The sequence below is a fragment of the Guillardia theta genome (genome assembly GCF_000315625.1).
Source record: "Guillardia theta CCMP2712 unplaced genomic scaffold GUITHscaffold_19, whole genome shotgun sequence".
Taxonomy (NCBI): Eukaryota; class Cryptophyceae; order Pyrenomonadales; family Geminigeraceae; genus Guillardia; species Guillardia theta.
Window position 1 is genome coordinate 297,204 of NW_005434655.1, and position 19,053 is coordinate 316,256.

The following is a 19,053-nucleotide window of genomic DNA, read 5'->3' on the forward strand; positions in this document are numbered from 1 at the left end:
GCAATGCAGCGTCCTCCAATCGCTCTCCTGTACGCTGATCACGACCCATCCCTCCCTCTGCAGGGCCCTCTGCTTCGCGAGCATGTAAGACGACGACACGTCCTTTGCCGTCTGGAAGACAATCTTAGTCTGCTCCTGCTGCTGCTGGCTCCCGTGATGCCCGATCCCCCCGTGCTCTACGATCACATCCATGTACTCCTTGCCCTCGTGCCTCGTTGAGTCGATCCTGTTCCTGACCCCGATGATGTCCAGCGTCTTGGCGAGCGACACGTGCAGAGACTGCTGCATGCATGCCCCGTTGCAGTGCGTCATCCCGCAGGGAGCATGCACGGCCTCAGCTGGGCCTTCCGCTTGCTCCTTCTTGGCTGAGTCCTTCTTCAGGATGTTGGTGAACGTCCTGTACAGACGCATCTTGTACGGCTCCTCCACCTCCTCCAGATCGATCTCGCACTCGTTGTCGTTGCATGTGAACGCCTGGGAGGATCGCTCGCTGGATAGAGGGCACTTGCGATTCAACCGCTGAGTCTCCAACGCCGCCTCCGAGGCATGCCGCTTCTCGACATCGTACACCTTGCTGATCCCCTCAAAGTACAGCGTGAGCGCGAGCTTGCTACTGAATTCAGCTTGCTGCTCCATCTCCATTCGTCTCTCTGCGCATAGAATAGTCAGGCGCGAGTCGTCACAAGATTGTACTCGCTCACCCTTCAAGGTCTTGGCCGACATGGCGTCCTCGAGCTGCTTCTGCAATGTCGGGACATTCTTCATCTGTCGGAACGCGAGAGGAAGAGCAAGAGGAAGCGCCGGCCGCACGAGCTCGTCGAAGTCGACGCCCACGTCCAGCATCCACTGGACTGGGACTGGTGGGGAGCTTGCGAGCTCGAGCAACGCAGGAGCGGAGAGGAGAGACATCCTAGTTTGTGGCTTCATCGACGACTTGCCCTGCGCACGGTTGAAAACTGATTTGCTGAGCGGAGCGGCAGGGATGTAAGCTCTAACTTCATTCTGGATTGTGTAAACGTGGAGCACAGCCACGAAAAGCTGAAGGCTGCCCATTCCAAATCTGCTGTGCATCTCTCCTTGCCGGGCTACGCTCTGTGAGATGATTTGTGTGTCCGGTTCTGTCGTCCAACAGCAAGGTATAGCTTTCTTTGATCCTACTTCCTTTGTTCTCTTAGAGCAATCGTGCAACTTAAATGGGTACAATCTACGAAGCTCGGAAATGTGTCCTTATCCTCGCCCCTCACACGCTGCAGACTGATCGATCCGCGATGGTTCTTCTTGTTCTCTTGTCGAATCCTGTTGTTGCCTCTAACCGTCCTCTCTCTGGCTCCGTTTCAAGGTCAGTTTCTCCTGTGTACCTCCCTCCTTCCGTTTCGTTCTCCCTGCATGAAAGGAGCCCCCTTTTAGCGTCTCCCCACCCACAACTACCCTACCCGATTGAATTGTACCCCTGCAACTTACTACCCTACCCACTTCAAAGAATTCCATTACTCCTAGCTCATTTAGCAATGATTGTACCCATCCCGGCCTGATGATTATTATAGCAATGATAAAGGGTATATACACTGTCGTAAATAATCACTGCTTCAACAGTGAAGTGCTACAACCCTACCTTATTTTATCACCCCAAATCAAACCCCACCCTACAAAACAAAGTCCATCTTATCAGTACCCACCCATTTTGTTGACTGTTCTCATTAACCCTACCCATATTCCTGACAACGCAAATGTGGGTAGACCTAAGGGTAGTTTCCTTTTCTTAAAGTTGGCGGACCGCCTCCAAAAGCGAACCCCTTGAATCCATGTGAATCAATGGGGTATTTCTGTTACGTCCCAGGGGTAGGGTCATAGCCGTATTGAGAGGCATTTACTACCCAAAATGTGATGCCCAAAAAGGGGGTGAGTGAAGGTACTTGCTGAGCTTCAGATAAGACTTTTACTGCAGTACGCCAATCTTGGTTGAGTCGGGGGCGAGTGGGGGGAGACCTGATATCATACTCGAAAGGAGAGTTGTTCAAATTTTAAAACAGATATTCTGATTGTAAAATACTATTTTCGCAAAAACTAAAAACTATTTATTCAGATAAGGATCTGAGGCTGGTTCGTCGGGGTTTGATCGTGCGCTGCCGTGCCGAACAGACATGATTTCACGATCATGATGTCACAACCTGCAGTTCGCCTCGGGCATTGCATAGGAAAGGCAGCAAATTTTCACGGCTTTGTATTATTGTGAAAAATGCTGTCCCACTAAGATGTGTCACAGTCCCGGTCCGCCGGCCGGGCCCCGGCGGCCGGTGCCTGTACCGTACGGCTCTCACACTCACGGCGGACCGACGGACCGTCCGCCGCGCGCGGCCGGGCCCGGGCCTCACCGTGGCACATGCCGCACTGCCCACCGCCACTGTGCCCGGCGGCCGCGCACTGCAGTGCCGCTTCCGCCGGAAGTTCGCCGCGCGGCCGGGCGGCCGCCGGGGCCGCGCCGCGCGGCCGTGACTGCCGCGGTGGCCACCGTGCCTACCGGCGCAGCCGCGGCCGCCGGGGCCTGGCCGCCAGTCACTGGCACGGTACTCACTGCGGAGGCTACTCACTGAGTCCGAGTACCGGCGTGACTCTCAAACGCAGGGTCGGACGGTCTAGTCTAGCGCCGCCTCAGCCTGGGTCAGGTGACCCATTTGATCGGATCATCCCGAGTCCCCAGTCGATTCACTTCAACGCCTCAGTTAATTCTATACGCCGGCCGGGCAGGCTTCTCCCACTACTAGGCTAGGTGACCGTCCCAGCGCGTCTTCCCCTCGCCATTATTCTTCCGAGTCTGAGTCTCATGTCGCGAAGCCGCGGCGGCGACGGACGGTGTCTTCTCTGCCGATCCTTGTCTTCAGTGTTTTACGGTTTGAGTTTTGTGCAAACATGCAAAGTTTGCCAAAGTTGCAGTCCCCCGGCCCGATCCCATGATACTTCCTCTGGCCGCCAGTACGGTCACCATCTTCAATCAGTACCAAGTTGATTGCAGTGCGAGTGATCCGTCACATGATTCGGGCTCTCCGACCTCTCCTCTGGGCCTCTCCTTATTGTCCTCGTACTGCATTTCACTTAACTTTGAGTAAACCCCCGATTCGAGAGTCTCGCTCCGAGGCAGTCACGGTAGTTCAAGCCTGCCTCAGATGATCAGGTGGGAAGTGGAAAAGATGTGGCTCCTGATCCAGCTTTGAGGGAGGAACAGCGAAAACATGTGGGGACTGCGAAGATGTCGTTTGCTCTCTTCGTCTTTAGCTGCATCTATCATGATGATCATGATGTCCACGAGCGCTGCTACTGACCTCTGCTTCTCTGGTTTTTACTTCAACGGCACAGGATGCGTGCCCTGTGCTGGGAATCCTGGGAACTCTCGCTGGGCCTCCAATGGACCGCGATGCGGATGGCTGTGTGATGTGGGATACAGGGAGAGCAACGGAGACTGTGTGCCATGCTCCGGAGAGTGTCGGTCATATGACGTCGAGCTGCTGCAGCTTAGCGAACTGAGCGAGGGAGATGCAAGCTTGGAGTTGATGTTTGACTTCTGCTCGGTTGTGTGCCAGAAGTTTGGTCTGTTCTTCACGGGCATTTTCAGCCCGTCAAATCGAATGTGCATGTGTGCATTCAAGGAAAATCCGCCCGTCATCATCAGCAGCATGACAGCATGCGAAATTCTCCAGTCTGGCGAGCTTGACGTGCCCATCAAGATGCTTGAGTTTCAATTTCAAAAGTTTTCCTCCCATTCAAAACCTTTTCTTGCCAAGAGCAGCTCGGATTCTGCTATTTTCTGCTATCAAGCCTCACAAACGACATCAGATATGAGGGTGCTCTGTCTTGTTTATGGGAATGTCACCAGTGCTGTCACATTGATGAGAGACGGCAGATTGTCTTCAAATGCAGTTCAATACATGCACGTGAGGAGTACTTTCACACCGTTGTTGCTTCATGGCGATGGCGGGGAAGATAACACATGTAAAAGCTGCAAGGTCGGGCGCTTTCTAAATTTCAGACCTTTTCCAACCGCAAAGAGCAGCAGCAACACACTCAACGGACCGACAAGGGTTTCTTCGTTTCAGATCGAGATTGCTCAGGAACGATCAAAGAAGATGTTTGCGTGCGCGAGATTGGTTAAGTCTTTGGGTTTTCCGTATTTCTGTCTCAAGACAGAGATCGACGAAGCGTGCTACGCCATCAGTTTCGCAGATGTGTTGAAGGAGGGGAATATGGAATGTTGGTCAGTCCAGATGGCATGTGAGGACTGTTCTGCTCCAGCAGGCTGGTATGCTTCTGCTCTGAGTCTCAACTTCACATCGCCTGGTCTGCCACTCCTTAATCAAAGCTGCAACGTTGAGTGTCCAACAGATTCTTACACCATCCGCGGTTTCGAATACATCTCGTACTGGGACAGGCGTGAAGTTACAGTTTGTTATGAAAAGCATGCATGGAATCTCCTGCGCACTGCTTATGTACTTCCAGTTCCTCTGGGGATGATTATCATTGCTGTAGCAATTCATTTTGAAAGGAAGATGAAGAAATCACAATCTCAATGTGCTGAATGCAGCAGCGAATGGAAAGACAACTCCTGCCCCATCGATGGTTTGCCTCTTTCGCAGAAGCTGACACTGGAGGATCTTGGAATCGAGATGGAAGAAAGCTTTGAAGACAATCAAAACATTGTCAACCTGAGCTGTCAATGCTCGAGGGAGGAAGTTACGTCCATCTTGGTCTGCGGACATGGTTCTTGCAAGTATGAATCGTGTACAAACTGCGGCTGTTGTTGGGACAAGCAGAAATGGAAGCGCTCTTCTCTGTGGTGGATCCCCCTTGCTATTCTCACCTTCGCATGCTTTGTTTCTTGGAACATTGGTGCTGCTTTCTACGTCGGAAATTGGCTCAATTGGACGAAATTTTGGTGGATTCTCTTTGCTTCCAGTCACGCCATTATGTTTGTAGTGTATCTTAGAACATGTGCGTACAAGACAAAGTGCTTGCGCGATGATTGCTGTCCATGCTATTCGCCGGTACCGATGAAAAAAGTTCCCAAGGGATTTCAGTGTGTTTTGATGTTTTTCTTCACCACTTTCATTCTACAGTTGTTTTTAACTCTTCTCACACTTAAGGTCGACTGGCAGTTTGCCGAACATTATGGAGGCTGTGAGAGCATCGACTGTTTGATGTATTCTCGTGTAGACTACAGAGCTTTCTGCCCGCTCTGTAGCGAAGATGAAATACTCTATGCAAAAGTTCCGAGTAACCTCAACAGCAGCTTCATGGTCTTGGGATTTTTCTTCATGATTGTCAGCTTGATCTGCTGCTTACGGACGCTGCATTTTAGCATAGTTATTGGCATCCGTATTTGCTGCGTGTGTGCAAACAGCAGGATTCACGAGTTTTCTTATATTTCAGGTTGTTATCAAGATTTCACTTTTGAGACTCTTGGACGAGAATTGTTTCGTTGGCCGAGGAGCTGCAGTAGATGCAAGCAGAGACTGTGGAGGAAAGAGAAGCTGTTGGACTCGTTTCTTTATCGCCGGAGGACGAATGTGGTGGTTGCATTGATGAAGCGACTGTCTTTCTTCGTCACATTCCGGCGATTCTTGGACAACACAAGGCATTTCTACACGTACAAGCCCCTTGGCTCTGCCCAGAACGATCGCTCGGACATTGAGATGGCGGTAACCACAAGTCAACGTCGACGAAAACCTTCGGCTCCTCTTGTCACAGGATGGAGAGATTTACCTTTCTTGACGTTTCTGAAGACTGAGGGGGCAGGATGTGCGGAGCTCTTGTACGATGGGAGTCCCCAGCCAAGACTCTTTGCCTTCTCAAAGCTGCCCAAAGGGTTTGTGCTGGAGGAGGTTACAGGCGATCTGAAATGGGACCTGCCGGCGGAGGAGAAGGAGGACCATTACCAGTTTGACCTCATCGCATCTAACTTTGTCGGGGAATGCAGGCACGAAGTCCATCTCTTCTTCTCTGCTGGGCCATGTCCTCCCGCCTCCCTCAGCTACTCTTGCAGTCGCTGCCTGCGCTGTCGGTGCGGCGGCATCTTGACAAGGTATGCCGGCTGGGGCGTCAAGGTAGTCTGCGACTATTGCGATGCCGTTGGGGAGGCTCATCGACTCGACTGGTTTGTCTGCAGAGCTTCTGGTTGCTCCTTCGATGTCTGCCCGCGTTGTGCTGGAAAGAACAGCAGCAGCCCAGATAGGGGAGAGGTCGTCTTCCAGCTGTATCACAATGTCGAGATGTTTGCATGGTGTCCGCTCCCTTCCTTCTTTCCTGGCTTCCCATCTCCGATCTTCGATGCTGCTGATCTCCCTCCTGGTCTCGTCATCGACGTTGCGACCGGCAAGATCTCAGGCATGCCGTCTGCTTGCGGCGTGTGGATGGTCACGGTCACGGCAAGCAACTTAGGTGGAGGGTGTCAAACGGTTTTTCTCATAGAGGTGGTAAGCTTCGAGCCGCCCCATGACCTCAGCTACACGAGCGTCTCGTCAGCCTTCACGGGCAACCAGTTCTCCTACGACGAGAGCAATTTCTTGGCGATTGACGCCTTCCGGTCGCCTGCTTCTAGTGAGACCTGTCTCATCCCCAGCTGGAGCGGTACCATCACACGCTTCTCCATTCATCCTGCGCTTCCTCCTGGGGTCCACCTGGAAGAGGAGACTGGAGTGATTTCGGGGGTCGCTAAGAGCGCCATGCAGACAAATTGCTTCACAGTGGTCGGGAGAGGGCCCGGAGGGATGTACTGCTGCGCCCACGTGCGGTTGAAGATCGCTCGCATCTTGGAGCCCAAGATTCAATACCTGTCTGAAGGCATGCGGAAGATTCCGCTCGGCTCGCACGTGAAGATCGAGCCGGTGAAGTCGCAGACGTCCATCTCCTGCAGACACATTGACCTGTCCCTCGTTCCTCGCATGTGGACACAGGAGGAGCAAGAGCCGGAGCCAGAGAAGTTCGAGCCACATCTTGTCTGCATCAAGACTGACGTGCGTCCTCCTCTCCCCGAGGGACTTTCAGTGGACGAAGACGCGGTGATCTGTGGAACGGCAAGAAGGCCGACTCCAGCGACCACGTACTCTATCGTCGTGAGGAACGAGAAGGGGTTGAGCTCCTCCGAAGTCTCCTTCGAGATCTTGAGAGCAGATGGCAAGTCGGCGACGAAGCCAAGGAGCAAGCTCCTTGCCTTCTTCACGACCCCGCAGGGTTATGAGTCGGTGAATGTGCATGGAGAGGCGCAGGAGATGATGAGGAAGCACATGGACCCTGAGTTTGCCTTCGACTGCGACGTCAACCCCCAGCCCACCTTCTCGGACTTCAAGAAGTTCCTGACTTCTCATCACGGCTTCAACGTCCGCGTCCTCCACTTTGCCGGGCACGGAGAGCAGAACTTCGGCTTTATCTGGAATGAAGACCATCCCAGCATCGCTACTCCGGCTGTTTACGACATGGGCGAGCTTTGCAGCCTTGTGGGAAGGGTTGCCGTGGGACAGACGCTGACAGGAACGGTGGAGTGTGTTGTGCTCAATGCTTGCCAGACGGAAATGCTGGGGAAGAGAATGCGAAGTGCGGGAGTGAGAAATGTCGTTTGCTGGAGGACCAAGGTGAAGGACACGACGGCGATGGAGTTCACAGACGCGTTTTACGATTATTTCATGGGCAAGGAGCAGATAGAGGAGGAGGATTATCAGCATGCTTTCCGGCAGGCAAAGGAGAGAATCCATCCGACAAAGAAGTCAGACAATGCAGGCGCGCTGTCAAGAGCAATACGAAGGAGATGTGACTCTCGATCAAGCCTCGACGTCGTTGTTTTCTTGAGTAAGCGAGGAGATGTTTTACCAGAGCAAAGAGAGTAGGTGAGATGCTAGCGAGAGAGAGCTCGTTGCAGAGTTAGAGATAATTAGATGTGTAAGATGTAGCCCGGACAAGCGTCTAACAGATGCATGACACGAGCATCACTGTCCAATCTTATAGAAATGTGTGGCCCCACCACCCCACTCCCTTGCACAAACAGATTCGCGCCATTCATGGCTTCTACGCACACGGGAAACGTATCAGCCATTCCATCAATTTCTGAGGATCAGCTTGCAGCCAAAGCAAGAAGGCATGTAGGAGGATCTAACATCACCAGAATGGATGTTGATGACGAGCAGCAGCAGCAGCAACAGCAACAGCAGGAAGAGAAGCAGAACGCTATCGAATTATGTTTTCTGTGGATGCCAACGAACAGAATGTGTCAATGGCGATTCGTCAGATGACCGTGATTCTTGTATACAACAGGCGAATCTGAAATCCATTCGAATTTCTCTAGAAGCCAAGTGCTTCAAAAATGCATGGGAGCTGTATCACTTTGGCAACCATGCCAAAGGGATACCTGCTTTAAAGAAACTGCAAGGATCAAAATTTGAGAGACCGAACATCCGGAGAAGTAGGGCTTGTCGAGCGGACAGACATCTTACAGTCAAGTTCGGGGGACAGCAGTGGGCAGGATAAGACTTGGTTCTCACTGTCTTTTCTCTTCTCGCCGTATGGCCTGTGCGACAGTTTCAGGTTTTTAAGCCTCCTCATGTTGGTGCAGGATTCAGTGTTGAACGCATTCATTGAAGGAGACGAGTATACCACGAACACACACGAGCATGAAGAAACTCGAAAGTAGCGCCGTGATCGGACTGACCGTGACGGTCTTTACTCAAAGTGAAGTTAAAAGCAGTACGAGGACAATCAGGAGAGTCGAGGAGGCTTGACCCTGACACTGTCGCACAGGCCAAACGGCGAGAAGAGAAAAGACAGCGAGAACTAAACCTAAACCTGCCGACTGCTGTCCCTCAAGTACAAAGTATGGCAAAGAAACAAGGCCGGGGTCCTAACCCGGCAAATTACCCGTGAGGGTGGGTGGTGAGATTTCTCGCCTAGTAAAGGGGTGGGTGATTGGGGGCCCGCCGGGCCGGATGATGTAACTGCTACTATAGTACCGTTGATATGCCATGCTAAAATGGGAGAATATCAGGGGTGCCGTGCCAGGGCTCCAGGGAAGCAGCGAGGAGAGGTAGGTGGGGTACTGTACCGTACCCCATGGGGCATCCGACATGGCTGTGGCACCACAGGGGGGCATGACTCAGAACCTACACTGATAGCTACAATGTAGGGGCAGGGGGAGGGTGGGGTGAAGTGATAATGCTGGTGGGGGGAATGAGGGGTAGGGGTCCAAACCACTTAATGAACTTGGGCCAGCATCGGGGTAGGTGGTACCACTGCGAGAAGGGTGCCTCATCGATGGAAGGGGAAGTCTGTTTTCAGAGCACCGCTTGTGACAGTAAGTGGGAGGGGTGAGAAGATCACCTACCCTATTCCCTAAAGTTTTCTTCAAAAAGTAGGGGTGATACAGGGAGTGACAGCATGTAGAAGGGGTATCAAATGATCATACAGGGGTTAGGCGCGGGTAATGACGTGAACGCTGGGGTGGGGTAGTGACCAGTGTCGGGTTCGGAAGGGACAGAGGGGGTGGGACTTGCGGTCCTCTGAGCGACTGGAGCATGGAACCGGTGAGGCAGCGGCGGGGAGCAAGCATGCCGCCGTTCATGGGAGCCTTTCCCGTCTCTCCCACCCACATGCAGCATGCTCCTCCTTCCCTTCACTACCGCCAGGCGCATCCCGGGGGGCACCGGATGCCAGCCGGGGCTCAAGTCTTCGGAGGACCGATCCCTGTTACCACCATGCCCATGTATGGGGCGTCTGTAGGAGGTGCTCATAATCAGGCGTCGATGACTCTCGGGCTCCATGGCGAGAAAATTCCTTCCCAACAGCATGCACAGATGATGAAACCGATGCTTCCCCAGCAGCCCTTCGGGTTCAACCCCCAGATGAAGCGCCCATCAGGGGGGCAGCACGCTATCCCAAACTTGGTCAAATCTCCGGGAGGATCGAGTGGGCTGCCTCCAAACATGGATCCGAGCTCTCACCAGACTGCTAGACGCATCTCAAATCCCAGCATGTCTTCTCCTGGATCTCAAATCCCGATATCAGGCAAGCCGATCATTGCTCAGTCAAGTGAGTATGCTGCAAGTCAAGTCGCGCGGCCACAGCAGCCCTCGGATGGAGCCATCTACAGCCAACACCTTGAAGCTTCTTCGGAATCGAGGAAACGAAGCCTGTCCGCAAGTCCGATGATGCCGAGGAATCAATCGGTGCTGGGCTCGAGCAGCACCCCCGAACCTAGGATGCCGACGAACCCCTATGCTGCATCCAGCCAGGGGAACCCAAGCCTCTCACCCGCATACATGGAGAATTTCCAGGCTAAACCATCCAACGGCACAAGGACAGGTGTTGTTTGATTGCTCGTGTTGGTTGTAGGTCTGATGGGTGGGATCAGAGAACCTCGAGTGTGGCGTCGGTCTCTACTTCAAGATTGATAGCAAATCCCGATATTATGTAGATTACATCATGCCAGAATCGTCTGCTGCTGCAACAGGGGTCATTCAACCGGGAGATGTACTTGAGAACGTTGATGGTCACATGGTGAGGCGTGAAGATTCTTATACGCGTTTATGACGCACTCTTGATCCAGGTGGCGGGGAAGTCTTGGAACGAGTTGAGGAGGATGATCATGGGGGAAAGAGGCTCTTTTGTGAACCTCAGCTTCCTGCGAGAGCTACAGGATGAAGCCTTTCGCTTCGATCTCGATCTGACGCGGGGAGATCCAACACCTGCTGAGAAGGTGAACAGGCCCAAGGCTCCATCTCCAGAGGTAACCATGACTTGGCCAAATCCCGGATGAAAGTCGTTAATGTGTGCTGACACTGTGTTCAGGCTCCTGCCATTACAGCTGAGAATATCTCCGAGAGCTCTTATCCACAAGGTGATTGGAGCTTGAATCCATGCTGAAGACATATCATCGCTGACATGTGTACGACCAGTGGACAAAGAGAAAGAGAACCTCAAGAAGAAGTATCTTGCAGAGCAGCGACTTCACTTCGAAGCAGAAGAAGAGCTGAAACAGTACAAGGTCCACAGTTTGCTTGTCCTGCGGCTATCACTTGACATGTGGCGCTCAGGAGCAAGTCAGCATGCTTCGAATGACCATAGCCGATTTGCAAAATGAGAAGGTGGCCTCTAGCGCAAAACCTACGATAGTTGCTGATCCGTCTACAGATAAATCTAGCGAAAAGTCAAGGGATCGAAGAAAACGCTCTGGCAGGTGTCCTCTGAGCATAATGTTCGATTTCATCCATTCCAGCACAACTGACTTTGCTCAGCTGGATTTGTCCCAAAGGATGTCCTGATGGAATTAGAATCTCGACTGCATGCCACGGAAGCGGAGTTGCAGATCATGAAGTCAGAGAGAAACGAATTGAGTGAGTGAATCTCGATTCTCCATACTTGCAATATTGACAGGGCGCAGTGAACCGTAACATGGACAAAGACTACGTGCCAAAGGAGCAGGTATGGTTCACAAGTGTTTGCCAGTGACTCTAATGTGCGACTTGGAACACTCAGTTTGAAGCTGCAACATCTCAGATCATGAAACTCGAAGATCAGCTCGAGATTGCGCGGCAGGTGCACCTTCACGTTCGAAGTTGCTCGAGACTGAAGGAGATTACAGATGCTGTCGTCGCAGGAGGCCACCTCCAATGCAAGTGCGTGCTTATTGACTGTGACATGGTTTCATCTTTCTCATGATGTATTCGAACAGGGTCTACTGAGCACTCTCACATTGAGAAGTTGTGCTCGATCGTGTTACCAACAGCGATCACAGCTCTGAACGAGTGAGAACCACCTGTCGCATCTCATGTGCTCACCTTGTCCATTGAACAGTCTGAGCGATCAGAACGGACATTCTTCTTCCGCTCTCTGGACGCTGATTCGCATCGAGGGCTACATCGCATCTCTCGCCTCCCGCATCGTTCAGTTCGACATCCAAAAGATGGCACTTGTTCTCCTGCAGCCCGAAAACGCAAGAGACCTCCATGAGTCTGCTCTGTCCATCGCCGTCCTGTCGTGGAATTCAAGTGGGAGGCAGATGCTGCTGGAAAACAGGTGGGCTCGTCTTACCCTGAGTGTAGCTCCTGACAGTCTTGTCCCAGCATGATCGTCCCTGCGTTGATGAGTCTCTTGCTCGACGAAGCGGAGCAGAGCTCTAACCAGACCGGGGAGGAGAGAATGCTCTGCGGGAGATACGCGTCCATGGCCATCGCAAACTTCTGCTTGGAGGAGAAAGGTGAGGGATGTAGCAACTGCATCCTTCTCTCACACGATTTGCGCTCAGGGAGAATTCTGATCTCGAGGGAGCCCATGGTGATCCGCACGCCGGAGCTGCGACTGACGATGTGACTCCCCCATCCTCCCCAGGCCATCCAGCGGCTCTTCGTCACCTTGAATGGGAGGGATCCTGACTCTGCCATCTTCGCCCTGCTGGGAATCGGCAACCTGTTCATGGTCCCGGACGTCAGGAAGCAGTACCTGCTCATCAGGCATGCTCCTCCCTCCTCCTTGCTGTTCCTCCCAGTGACCTCTTCCTCTGCCGCAGGGACTCCCTCGTTCCCATCCAGGAAGCCCTCGGTGCGGAGGATCCCATCATCACGAGATTCGCTGTCGGGGCCGTTCGCAACTTTGCGACGGACGAGGAATGCAGGGAAGCCATCATGAAGCTGCCAGGGCTCCTTGAGATCCTGCAGGTCCCTTGACCCTCCTCTCCGTTGTCCTCGACACGGTCTGAGTCCTTCCCCTCTCAGAGCCTTGCTAAGAGCAACCAACCCCGCATTCGCGAGCATGCCGAAGCTGCCCTGAGCAATCTCGGGGTCTCGGGCTTCCTTCGGACTTCGAGGAGCTCCCAAGACGACTTCATGTGCTGCTTGCTCTGCTGCGTTGCCTGTAGGACTGACGTGCTGGGGAAGGTTTCCTCAAGTCGACTTGAGTCACTTGTTCGCACATCGCAGGGAGGTATTACATCTCCATCCCATCCTATCCCTCCTATCAATTCAAACATGTCTGACTTTGTTCGGAACAGGAAAAGAGCTACGTTGAGTACGATCAGCGATCCAAGCTGAGTTCAAGACCAGAGAACATCTTTTAGGTTCGCCGTTGCGATCTGTTGCAGGCCATCATCGACGGTGACAGTAGAAATCTGATGAAACAGAAGCATCATAGCAGTAAAGATACAATGAAAGTCAAGTACAGGCATGATCCAACTGAAGAAGAATCGCGAAATGACTTTTCGCGTGTATTTCACGTCCGCCTCAGACTTTATATAATCATTCTTTGGAAGACAGTGAATATTAAAGGTCAATAATTCTATCTCTCAAATTGGAAACTCCAAGTTTGTTGCTCGATCCGCCCGGTGGAAGGAAGAATCCAACAGGGCGGGGAAGGAGGGAGGGAGGGAGGGAGGGAAGGGGAGGGGAGGAAGGGAGGGGAGAGGAGGGAGGGAGGGAGGGAGGGAGGGAGGGAGGGAGGGAGGGAGGGAGGGAGGGAGGAGAGAAGAGAGGAGAACGAGAGGAGGGAAGCTGACATTGTATCACAGAACAAGCGCGGAGGAAGCGGGTAAACATTTGCAATCATGCAAGGTTCTCATGTGATACAAGCACATGGGATAGTTCCTGTGCAGCTCAGAAACAATGCGCAGTCATTGCGGCAAGGGCATGTCGGCTTGCGGTCTGTTCAGGGCTCTGCAGAAGGACCAAGCACCAGAAACTTTGAAGCTCTGAACAGGCTATATTCAGGAGGAGCGGCTGGTAAACAGAAAGCTCCTTCTCTTCCCAACGCACTGTTTGTATTCGTGGCGGTCGTTGGCATCGTTCTTGACTCGCTGCTCCCTCCTTCTGGTCAAACTTCTTTCATGATGCCCCTGGCGCTCCCGAGGAGAAAACCTTTCTTCGACGGCTGGTTCATCCGGATCACCGACCTTGCCATGAAAACATCTTGTTCTCTCATTGTGGGCTCGATGAGAAGATCAGGTTGAGGGCTTTGGTTGATAGGAAGCCAATTTGACCCTTGTCCCGTTCAGGATCCGAGAGCTTCAACGAGCACTACGTGTCAATCTCCTTCAGCTCCCCTCGGTTCGGAAGGAAAGGTGCTGGGGTTTGCGCAAGTGGCAGGCCCATCTGAGGGCAGGGAGCAGGGCACAAGCCGTACGAGCTTCAGTCCTTTCACCATGTCTCGACACAGGAGGAGGTCTCAATCCTCTTTGACGAGAGGTGAGATTTGATCAAACTTGAATCCCGGCGAAGTTTAATCTGTTGCTCCCTCGTCCTCTTCATCGCTTCTTTTGTCCTCGTCCTCGTCTTTGTCCTCGTCCTCGTCCTCCCCAGGAAGATGAGCGGGTTCGAGAACGAGATCGATTGGAGAGCACCGGCAGCAGGTGCCTGGCTCTATGCCTTCTTCTCTCCTCTCGAAACGGGACTTAGCCTGACCAGGTCGATGCTCCTCCTTCTCATGGGAAAGTAAAGAATGCGGGTCGATGAGATTCCTGGACGGAGGTCAGGGAGGTTGGGGCAGCGACTTTCATCACGGATGCTGCAGGAGCGCGGGTGGAGGTAGACATGAGGCTGCGCAACGAGGTTCCTGCTCTGCTCCTCTCAGCGATGATGTCTCATCGCTCTTGGCAGAGGAACGAGGTCATCGAGCTCAGGGCGAAGCTGCGGCAGCCGAAGCCGTGGGGGTATGCGAGAGTGCGGGGAGAACGACTCGAGATCCATTCACGTCCCTCCCTCACGAGCAGGAAGAACGAGGCGGGCCCTGAGGGATGGCTGGGCAGGACGCCTCTGCTGGTAAGACTGACAGTAGCTAGCTTCCGCTGACCTTGACCTCGCGCCAGCCCTGCCGCTACTTCGTGCAGTCGCTGGGATCCGAGTGCTCGTACACGCTCAGAAGACGATGCGGCGGGATGGGAAACTCCTCGAGGGTTTATCACCTCGCCGACGTCTGCGTCTCCGGAGGTGGCTTCGCTCACGTGGAGACCAACTACGGCGCCGCGTTCCCCTCCGGGTGGATCTACCTACAGGAAACCAAGGCACGAAGAGAGGAAAGTGCTGACGGGCCCTCCACAGGTCATCGGGCCTGAGAACCGAGTAGCTCTCCTGGTCACTGGCGGGAAGTTCAAGATCGGGGGACTGACTCCTCTCACTTGGATCGTTGCGTTCCGCGTATCGAACACGTCCTTCAACTTCCGCACCACCGACCTCCATCAGGTGGGACAATGAATCATGTGATTCCTTTTCTCTCTCCTCTGCTCCGTTGGCGTCTGCTTTTGCTGCCAGCAGCTCTTGTTGAGACTCAGCTCAGGTGAAAGCGAGGTTTAGCTGCTCCAAGAGGACTTTCTCTCTCGAGGCTTTCAACCCCTTCAGTCCGCTCCTCCTCTCTCGATCGCGTTTTCACCTGACGGCTCTTTCAGCTGGGGACTTCGTCCAGATTGAGGCAAACGACGCGAACATGAATCAGGACGAGCAGAACGTCTGGGTCCCAACCTTGCAAGGGTTCACCAACAAGCCAGGGTAAGGCATTGACGTTGTTGCCTGCGTGCCATCAACTGCTGCAACAGATGCTCCGAGTCCTTCGCCGCCACTGTTCGGGTCCGAGCATGGAAAGGACGGCACTTGCAACGCAGAAACGAGGACGCTCCTGACTTTGACGAGGTTAGTGAGACCTTTCTTAGCAACTCTTCTTCTTCTTCTTCTTCTTCTTCATCATCATCATCATCATCTCCTCCTCCTCCTCCTCCTCCTCCTCCTCCTCCTCCTCCTCCTCCTCCTCCTCTGACTCATCTCAGTCTCTTCGCCTCGCTGCTTTAGAGTTCGGCGGAGAGTTCCAGCAAGACTCCAGTTCCTCGTAAAAGACCAAAAAAACGATTTCATTCTTTTGACAAGGAGTACCCCCCATATCTATTCGGATATGAGGGGTACAATACCCACCGTCCATTTCCTGTGCTCTTAGACACATTGACCACCCCACGGAATCCCTACTAATTCGGAATTTGTAAAAATACCGGTCCTTTTGCCTGATCTAGTTGGATACCCCTACCCTTACCCCCTCTCTCCGACACCACCCTCTTCGAATCGGGGAATGCGGTGATGGGAGCCGAACAGAGCGCACTGGAAGACTGCAGGATCTGCGATCAGCGTCGATCCTTGGGCTCCTCCTCCATCCCCTCCTCCTCCTCCCTCTTCACCTCTTCCTTGAACAACCACACCCAACGCAGAAACCCACACTCGTCTCCTCCAACCCAGTCCTCCTCTACATCAGCTGAGGGGCAGTCCTCCGAGGAGCAGAGTTCACTGGTGCACCATGGCCTAGGACCGCTTCACCAGGTTTGCCTGAGGGATGGAGACTCAAGCACACGTTGAACGAGGAACTGCAGGCGGCGGCAACGGATGATGACCTACAGATCTGTCTTCTCGTGAGTTTACGCGGCGGGGAATTGAAGAGCCAGTGAAAGTTTGACAGGTGGAGAAGTTGGGATTTGATGTCAACATCACAGACGATTTCGGACGAACCCGTTGGTCTCCTCCTTCTCGTGGCAACTTCCTGACGGTGTTGATGTTTCCAGCATTGCATGCTGCGGCCTTCACGGGGAGTTTGCGGGCAGTGAAATGTTTGGTCAGTTTGCATTGGCGATGTTGTCTTGTACCAGAGGTTTCTCATCCGTTGGTGTGCAGATACGATTAGGAGCCAACCTTGACAGCATGTCCATCGACGGCAAAACGCCGCTTGTGTGCGCTGCCGAGCAGAGGCATACGCTGGTGTTGAGGTGCTGGTAGCAGGAGGGACGCAGAATCTTGCTGAAGATTCTCACAGATATTTGCTTGATGCCCAGAGAGCAGACAGCTCTGGAAGGATCATAACACGTGATGCAGGAGTTGCTGTAACCTTGTCGATCTCAACTTCCTGCCAGAGCACATGCCATGGAAGATGGAGAATGGGGTTGGCTGGAATGACTTGCGAGAAGAGGTAAGGAAGTAGCTCGCGATGCCTGTGGTGGTCTGATACAAGTGAACGAGTGGCTGCTGATGAATGTGTTGGATGTGTTGCAAGCATCAAGTGTCCTCAGATCATTCCATGTGTGTCGTTTGGCTATGAGCTTGTCCTCAACGATCATGTCAGGAGGCCGAGAGCATCTCCAGCGGAGCTGGGAGGAGTGAGGAGCGGAACGGGCAGAGCGTGAGTATCTGATAAGAAGAGAGCTCTTAGTAGCGATCCTCCTGAAGCTGGTTGGACCGTCAGATCGCGGACTTCAGCTCGGAGGGCAGCGCGAAAGAGAATGTCGAGTTTTCCCACCGCAACGACGATCTCAACAAGGATATCGGCAGCGGTATTATCCACAAGGATACAGTCGAGGGCAGCCTTGATCAGTACGTGTGATTCAGCTTGTTATCTTACAAGCTTACTTCTCTTCCGCCTCCTCCCTTCCTCGTTCTTCACTCCCTTCTCCTGGTCCTCCCTTTTCTACTCCTCAACCTCCCCCTCAACCTCCTCCTCAACCTCCTCCTGCTTCTGCTCCATTTTCGTCTCGCTCCTCTTTGAATCCCTCTCTTCCCTTCTGTTGGTATCAGCAGATTACTAGCGAGACATACGAACATGGACTCAGGTTCCCTTTCACCATCCCCCTCTTCTTCTGATTTGTTTCGATCGCCCCACAGGATCCAGCGTGTGGAAGGTGACGGAGTGGAAGGTGAGTAGCCGAGGAAGGGTGTGGTTGAGGATGACCATCGGGGCAGGAGGAGAAGAAGGACAAAGAAACGAGAAACAAGACTGAGGAGGAGAAGGAGGGCGATGAGAAGCTCAACAATGCCAAGCGATCGTTGGAGTTTGACTCTATAGAGTAAGTCAGCAGCTCCTGACCATTCTCCTCCTTATCCTCCCCTGTCTTCGTCTCTCTCGCTCCATGAAATTCAGCCCTTCTCCCTCCCTCCCTCCCTCCCTCCCTCCACACACACACACACACACACACACACAACCAGCTCCCTCACGCTGGATCTCAGGGGCATCTTCAGCTTGCAGCGCAAACATTCCATCGGGCCCGAGGCACAAACTTGTCGCAAACTCGCGGGCACTGACGGGCAGGCAGGTCGTCGAGGAGCGCCTGCAGCTCGAACTTACCCCCTCCAATCCTGAGAGCAAGGATTCCTCGCAGGAAGGAACAAAAAGCCCTCCTGCCCAGCAGCAGCCCCAGCCGCAGTCCCAATCCCAGTCTCCTCCCATTCAGTACCTGGCGTTCGATGCCTTGAGGGATGATGGAGCAGGCGGCAGGAAACCTTCGATCGTCCTGATCAGCGAGACGGTTCTCTGCTGCTGCTCCACGCCTTCGTCCTCTCCTCACTTGCCACTTTCACGTACCCTCTGCGCTCCTCTTCCTTCCTCCCGCGCATTTCTCCTCCATTCTTTCCTCTTCCTACTTCACTCCCGGTCCTCCTCATTCTTCTCACTCTCCTCATCCTTCAGGCTCCGAGGCGACTGTCTGCCATCAAGGCAGACCTGCAGTCTCGTGCTGGTGTGCCCAGCCCCCGCAACGTCCCCAGCGTCAGATCGAGCTGGGGGAGTTCAACTCCGCGGGGTTCAGCCAGCTTTCGCCCCCTTCCCGAGCTGCCCTCCAGCTCGGAACCCTTGACGCCCAGGTAAGGGAGGATCGTCAGAGGTCAGCTGGACTTGAGCTCGGAGCCAGGGGGCTGTACTCGCAGGGAGGAACACACGTGGAGCACCCGATGAAGCGCGAAGAAGACGGAGGACGATCGTACCAGCTGCCGTCCTCTAATGTCGTGCTGCAGGTGCGATGCTGAGGAGGGAGGGAGGGAGAGGGAAGCGATTGAGGAGTTGGATGGAGGTCCATGGAAAAGGGAGGAAGGGAAGGGGCACGACAAGGGGATGTCCGAGAAAAAGATGACAGGGAGAGCAGGAGGAGCAGGAGCAGGAGCAGGAGCAGGAGCAGGAGCAGGAGCAGGAGCAGGAGCAGGAGCAGGAGCAGGAGCAGGAGCAGCAGCAAGAGCAGCAGCAAGGGGGTCGGGGTGTTGACATCGTTCCCAGGCGCTGTTTGAAAAGAAGGCTCAAGCTGCTGGA

The 19,053-nt window shown here is 53.7% G+C and overlaps 5 protein-coding genes across 5 annotated transcripts in view; 4 read left to right on the forward strand and 1 right to left on the reverse strand.

The window, feature by feature from the left end:
• Window positions 1–1,053, reverse strand: part of GUITHDRAFT_105118 (hypothetical protein) — a gene marked incomplete at both ends in the record, with an annotated part of 1,128 nt that extends 75 nt beyond the window's left edge. The window contains 2 exons of the mRNA XM_005835959.1: window positions 1–650; window positions 702–1,053. The exon at window positions 1–650 is cut by the window's left edge and continues 75 nt beyond it. Coding sequence (XP_005836016.1) covers window positions 1–650; window positions 702–1,053 — 1,002 coding nt within the window. The remainder of the gene's footprint in view (window positions 651–701) is intronic.
• A 2,174-nt stretch (window positions 1,054–3,227) lies between these two features.
• Window positions 3,228–7,868, forward strand: GUITHDRAFT_136222 (hypothetical protein; the record flags this gene model as incomplete). Its single annotated transcript, XM_005835960.1, has 1 exon — window positions 3,228–7,868. One exon carries the CDS (start codon window positions 3,228–3,230, stop codon window positions 7,866–7,868), a length of 4,641 nt encoding a protein of 1,546 aa, XP_005836017.1.
• A 1,710-nt stretch (window positions 7,869–9,578) lies between these two features.
• Window positions 9,579–13,081, forward strand: GUITHDRAFT_136223 (hypothetical protein; the record flags this gene model as incomplete). Its single annotated transcript, XM_005835961.1, has 19 exons — window positions 9,579–10,332; window positions 10,382–10,527; window positions 10,577–10,756; window positions 10,819–10,867; window positions 10,926–11,014; window positions 11,064–11,114; window positions 11,161–11,206; window positions 11,265–11,363; window positions 11,411–11,451; window positions 11,506–11,565; window positions 11,612–11,645; window positions 11,702–11,774; window positions 11,824–12,045; window positions 12,093–12,226; window positions 12,275–12,303; window positions 12,358–12,464; window positions 12,536–12,683; window positions 12,741–12,902; window positions 13,016–13,081. The coding sequence occupies 19 exons, from the start codon at window positions 9,579–9,581 to the stop codon at window positions 13,079–13,081; spliced, it is 2,490 nt and encodes an 829-aa protein (XP_005836018.1).
• Window positions 13,082–13,564: 483 nt separating this feature from the next.
• GUITHDRAFT_136224 (hypothetical protein) lies at window positions 13,565–15,835 on the forward strand (the record flags this gene model as incomplete). The annotated part of the gene is made up of 12 exons (XM_005835962.1): window positions 13,565–13,961; window positions 14,012–14,077; window positions 14,126–14,201; window positions 14,316–14,365; window positions 14,421–14,483; window positions 14,527–14,564; window positions 14,613–14,774; window positions 14,822–14,991; window positions 15,017–15,194; window positions 15,289–15,497; window positions 15,545–15,638; window positions 15,773–15,835. 12 exons carry the CDS (start codon window positions 13,565–13,567, stop codon window positions 15,833–15,835), a joined length of 1,566 nt encoding a protein of 521 aa, XP_005836019.1.
• Window positions 15,836–16,073: 238 nt separating this feature from the next.
• On the forward strand, window positions 16,074–17,825 carry GUITHDRAFT_136225 (hypothetical protein; the record flags this gene model as incomplete). The annotated part of the gene is made up of 10 exons (XM_005835963.1): window positions 16,074–16,310; window positions 16,361–16,399; window positions 16,447–16,599; window positions 16,659–16,750; window positions 16,857–16,950; window positions 17,104–17,160; window positions 17,224–17,351; window positions 17,556–17,587; window positions 17,640–17,671; window positions 17,718–17,825. 10 exons carry the CDS (start codon window positions 16,074–16,076, stop codon window positions 17,823–17,825), a joined length of 972 nt encoding a protein of 323 aa, XP_005836020.1.
• Window positions 17,826–19,053: the final 1,228 nt, after the last annotated feature.